The 6,000-nt window shown below is 34.8% G+C and overlaps 1 protein-coding gene across 1 annotated transcript in view; it reads left to right on the plus strand.

Moving 5' to 3' along the window:
* The window catches only part of LOC147070924 (uncharacterized), a 59,740-nt gene extending 53,740 nt beyond the window's left edge, over nucleotides 1–6,000 (plus strand). Inside the window, exons 9-12 of the mRNA XM_085949263.1 lie at nucleotides 11–131; nucleotides 2,876–3,030; nucleotides 3,523–3,691; nucleotides 5,523–6,000. Of these exons, the coding sequence (XP_085805389.1) occupies nucleotides 11–131; nucleotides 2,876–3,030; nucleotides 3,523–3,691; nucleotides 5,523–5,699 (622 nt within the window). The 3' untranslated portion in view covers nucleotides 5,700–6,000. The remainder of the gene's footprint in view (nucleotides 1–10; nucleotides 132–2,875; nucleotides 3,031–3,522; nucleotides 3,692–5,522) is intronic.

Genomic DNA, 6,000 nt, shown 5'->3' on the forward strand with positions numbered 1-6,000 from the left:
CGTTTTTCAGGATGGCAAAGCGTCGCTATGGCAGCGTTTCGTCTCTTCCGTCGAGTTCTGTGAGCAGCAGACCTGTCAGGGATAAGCGGCGAAATGCCACTGACCAACGAAAGAAAGTCAATGACATGCAGGTAGCCATCTAACCTATAAATACAAGGTTTTATTTTCACACAATAGATAGTTACTAAGTATGACAATTGGAACTCATAAAAGCAGTGACGTCCCGTGGAGGCGGCAGTTACTCGAAGGACGACAAGTCGAGGATAATCATTTTGTATATATAAAAATAGCTACCTAAACTAAGTAATATTGAAAATATCTTTTCATTAAAAAATTCAGCTCAATGGTTTGAAACAAAATGTATCTATCAATTATTGTTAACACAATAGGACTGTATTTTCTTTGTCGGGCTCACAATGTCTAGTTTACTTCCATTTACGAGGGTGGGTCAATAAGTCCTTAGAAAAGCCGACAGGTGGCGCGACTAGTACTGTAAGCGGTTTGTTTTCATGCAGCGGCACTACCGATTCAGTATGCTGCGAAGTTTCAATCAGATTGGTCGGGTTGTTGTGTGTTTCTCGTACATTTAAAAAAAAAAATTGCTTGTTTACAAAAATGGAGAAAATTAAGTTTAGAGCTGTTATTAAACATTTTAATATAAAAGGGTTAACAGCAAAGGAAATAAAAAATGAGTTGGATTTAGTTCACGGCACATCTGCTCCTTCACTTCACGTCTTCACGTCATTTCTATTTTACATGACAAATTGGGCATGAAAAAAATTTCTGCAAGATGGGTGCCGCGTTTGCTCACAGTCGACAATAAACGCAATAGGGTGGTGGCCTCTAAAGCCCTGTTGTCGCTCATGCAACGCAATCCGGATGAATTTTTTCGTCGCTTTGTGACTGTAGATGAAACATGGATACACCACTATACTCCCGAGACGAAAGAACAGTCAAAGCAGTGGATTGCGAAAGGCGAACCATGTCCAAAGAAGGCGAAAACCGTAAAATCAGCTGGTAAGGTTATGGCTACTGTATTTTGGGATGCACGTGGAATTATTTTCGTTGACTATTTGGAAAAAGGAAAAACAATAACAGGGGATTATTATGCATCTTTATTGGACCAGCTAAAAAACAAAATTGAAGAAAAACGGCCTCATTTAAACAGGAAAAAAATCCTCTTTCATCAGGACAATGCCCGTGTTCATACATGGTTACGATCAATGGCTAAAATTGAAGTATTGAAGTTCGAATTGGTCGACCACCCACCGTATTCGCCAGATTTAGCCCCCAGTGACTTTTTCCTTTTCCCAAACTTAAAAAAATGGCTAAGTGGACAACGTTTTTTTTCAAATGAAGAAGTCATCGATCGGACAAATGCTTATTTTGAGGACCTTCCGAAAACTTATTTTTCTGACGGTTTAAAAAAAATTGAGAAACGTCTAACCAAGTGTATTGAGCTCCAAGGAGATTATGTTGAGAAATAAAAAAAAAAAAAAAAAAAAAAAAACTGTTTTAATGCTTTTTTCTAAGGAATTATTGACCCACCCTCGTACCTTCGACTTCTGGGGAAAAAATATTTATAAATTTAATTTTGTTTGTTTTAGTGGTATATATTTTGTTAGTAATGTATCTGTACAACACATTTCTTATATATTGGAGTCATGAAAGGATGATAAAAACACTGTAAAAAATGGGGCAGCATTTTGGCGCTGCCTAGGGGCGGCATATTGTCTAGGAACGTCATTGCATAAAAGCTTATGTACTGTATGAACATAAAATCTTATACATTGTAGGCACAGATGGTTCTTTTCTCTTCCTAATTAAGAACAAGAATGTTACATCATTTCAGAATATCCATAAGAGGCTTCTAATTCCAAAAAGCGATAAGTCCACATTTGGTCAAAATCGAGAAAAAAATACGCAAGTATTCTTTGTATAATTTTACACAATATGTATTGATTTATAAATTCCAAAACGCGACATAACCCTACAAAAAAAAATATTTTAAGTCTCGATTTATTACAAAAAGCGCCGTTTTTCATATTATTTAAAGCTTGGTTGATTTCGTGCGTGTTTAAGTCAACCAATAAGGGAACATTCAATATTGAAAAGGGCGTCTCCCATGCTGTAGCATCTGGTAAACTAATGACAGTGCCACGGAAATATGTGCCTTATGCGGGATAAATTAAAAAGTGAAGTACAAGTAGCGCTAAGTCCAATTTTATTTTGCCTATATTTATTACATTTAAGAGTTTATCAGCTGAAACAAATTGCCATTTGGTTCTAATTTCGACATAGAATATAACAGAAAAAAAATCTCACGTTAAAACAAATAATTGAAGCTAGAAACATAAAAACGTTGTTTCCCGAAAATATTGAATTGTGGACTTGTCGCTTTTTGTAATTAGGCGCTTCATAAACGCTTGGTAACCTTTCCGTGTTTTGTGTAACTGATTGAACTTAGATCAGAACGCTGAGGACTCAACAAATAGGATAAAAGGAAAGAGAAGAATATTGAGGCTATTGAAAAACATGCATTTGGATAATGATAACCTATATTCACTTTATGCACGTGAAATTATCATCTAGCAATCTAAATACGGCCCAGTATCAATAGCTTTACATTTTGACCCCGGCAAAACCTGTTGTTATAGATTGAAATGATTTTAGGTGATATAGTAAAAAAGAAATCTACAATTCAAATAACACTGTCACAGTAGTACCTACATTTAAATTTTCCTTAGGACCCACTTCTCAATTACACCTGACATTAATAGCAAATTAATGAAATTAAAATGTACCTAATCTATTTTGAATGGCATAGGGATAGAGAGGTCTTATGGTATAAATATTTTTGTCTGTTTATCCACAGGGCATCAACAAAAGATTTCAACGCCTGGAGTCACACGTTGTTACGTTGGCAAGATCTGTCGCTCATCTCTCTAGTGAAATGAGAACCCAACACCTCATGATTCAAGAAATGGAGAACATCAGAGGAGAAATCACGGCTTTGCGAAATCAACAGAGGTAAATATAATATTAACATAATATCATCAGCCTGGATCAATTCACTGCTGGATGAAGGCCTCCACCAAACTGATTACATTTTTCTTGGTCCTGTGCGTTGTTGCCTATTCAACTATCTCATCAACCCGTCGACTAGATTCGTCCAATGATTGTCTCTTTATTGAGCAACGTATGCTGCTTATTTTCTTTTAAGATGTTAGTAAACTGTATTACATACCTGCCCTCGTTGGTTCCCTTATCATTAATATGCTACCTACCCTCTCTATTAGTTTCTGGACCTAGCTTTTACTGAGGGTTGTTGTCTCAGATATGTGTACTTCTTCGCCTCTTCGATTAAAGTACTGTTAACATAACCACAAATAAATTACCAAATATTCACACCACTATAATATCATCATATGATTGTATATTGGTTGTTTGACTCTCCAAAACCTAAGACACGTAACCCCAAAATTTTATTTAATTGACATTTTTACTATTTACCGTTTGTAGATCGCAATCCATGCCGAGAATGGACAACAGCTTCTGTGCTGCAAATAACACCTACGGAGGAATGGATGTATCAAGCCTTGCCAATCCTGCCCGAGTCAAAAAATTGACAAAGTTTTTTGGAGATGAACCACCTTTATTGAGGATGTTTCTCAAGAAGCTAGGCTATGAGGTAATAAACCATATTTTATGAGACACCTAATTTTCCAAAAGTTCACTGTTTTCGTTCACAGTTTTCGCCATTGTGTGATCAGACCCACCTGCAGGGATTCTGCCGCCCATGTGCAAAATTAAAAAGAACGCTCTCCCCAAAATACCATTATATTTACTAAAATGGAAATGGGCAAATGTAGCTTGGAAAAGAGACAGTCACTGAACAAATCTAATCATTGGGATCCAAAAAATAGAAAACATTGAAAAGGTTGCTTTAATAACAGTGGTTTATTGAATAAATGTACGCACCGAGAGTACATACGCCCCTATTATCAATTTATACAATACAAGCTTTTCGAATTGCAAGTAATGTAATACCAGCACATATATTCTATACATACGACTGGTATCGGCCTCTATCGGCACCTATCAAGGGTAGTTTTTCATTTTTTGTATCGAAGTATTAGCACTTATTGTAACAATTACAATAAGTTAGCCGTCTAAACAATCAAAAATGTCTATTTCACTCTATTTATCACACCCAAGAGAGGTGCTGTTAAAACATAGCACTTATTGTAACAATTACAACAAACTTATTGTAAAACTTGTACAAAAAATGAAAAATTACTCTTGATAGCTGTCGATAGTACTCTTGTGTATAGAATAGATGCGCTGGTCAATTGACGCATGCATATAACAAAATGTCAATCTAGTATCAGTCCTTTAAATTTAATGATACAATAAAACATGTGTAATACTGCTATTCTTTCGGGTTTGTGTAGATAATCGGTAGGTAATCAAAACAATGTCAGAAACAAAAAACTGAATTTACTTGTTTTTTTTAATAACATGTGGTTATTTGACTGCAACTGTTACTTTTGTTTAAATTTTGTCTCCATGTGTTTCTCGTTATCCGTTATTTTTACAATTTTTACTAGGTGGACACTTGTAGGCCAGCTATTTTTGGAATAAAATAAATCCCTTAAAAATATGAAATAGGAACAGAATGATAAATATGTGTGAAAACTTACCAAATCAACATGTTTCTCGAGTTTATCGTGAATATTTTCACACTAAAATGATAAATATTGTTTAGAAAATATACACAAATAGTTTATTCAGAAATTATGACGTTTACTAGAACCCACGAGTTAACTCGTCCGTGGCACTGATCAGGTACTATGCATTAGACAGTCATACTTGACAGATAGTTTTTATTCGGTCGTATTCCTTTTTATCCAGTGGTTGTTTGTCCGGTACAAATCTTGCAACCGATTTTTAACTAACTTCCCGACTAGCTAGACATTTGAATCTTTTAGAATATTTATCAGAACACGATGCCAATACATTTTTTTAATACTTTTAGCAATTTTTAAGTAGAATTAAATACATTTTCAGTTAATTCTGTTTTGTATGAAAAGTTATTTCGGAAGAAATCCGTAATCCAATCCACTATTATTGGTTGCTAGGGGCCTAACAACTAAATTATTAATATATCCGTGCGTTACTATGGAAATCAATATGAGTGTCAAAATGACATTTCAGTATTATTTCTATCAAATACAATTTTTTTTGATTGTTTAAGCTAGTCAAGTCTCATGATTCAACAGAAAATTTAAAAACGTTGTATATAAAAAGTTCTTTTTATCTTGTAATTATTTTGTTATCAGCTTAAATTAGTACCTCATTTATTATGACCATAATATACGAATTACACGAAAGCAAACTCGCGTAGTAACAAGGTTTTTTGGCATTTCAAAACGGATTCAAAATGTGCTTACATTAATGTATTAAAGAAAGTTTTCCTTCTTCACCTATTTGATGCTAATGTTTACATTTTTCCATTACAGAAATACGCCCCACTGCTGGAAAATGAACGAGTAGGTGCTGCCGAGTTGCCATTCTTGGGAGAGGAGAGACTTCGAGCCTTAGGGGTACCCTTGGGCCCGAGATTAAGAATACTTCACGAAGCGCGCCTTGCGTTACCTCCAGCGAACAGTTCACACACGACACTATGCATTGTTTGATTATAACATCACAAACTATTGGTGTTTTAAATCATAGTGGACTTTTCAAATTTCTCCATTTTTATGGAAGTGTAAATAGAAACTATTTCAGTGCCTTATCGTAAAGCGGGAAAGATAGTCATATTAAACACTATTATTTATAATGATAAGATTGATTTTATACCGCAAATAAGACGTATTCTATTACACATCAAGGATGTGTTAAAATCTCTAGAGAGAGCGTTTTGTATAGATATTGAAGAACGAACAACTCCAGTTATAATTATTTATGTTGGGTCCAACAGCTCTATTCCAACTAGTT

Source organism: Rhyacophila brunnea, unplaced genomic scaffold (assembly GCF_057557595.1).
Source record: "Rhyacophila brunnea isolate RB1 unplaced genomic scaffold, BYU_Rbru_1.0 scaffold_21, whole genome shotgun sequence".
In the NCBI taxonomy this organism is placed as follows: Eukaryota; Metazoa; Arthropoda; class Insecta; order Trichoptera; family Rhyacophilidae; genus Rhyacophila; species Rhyacophila brunnea.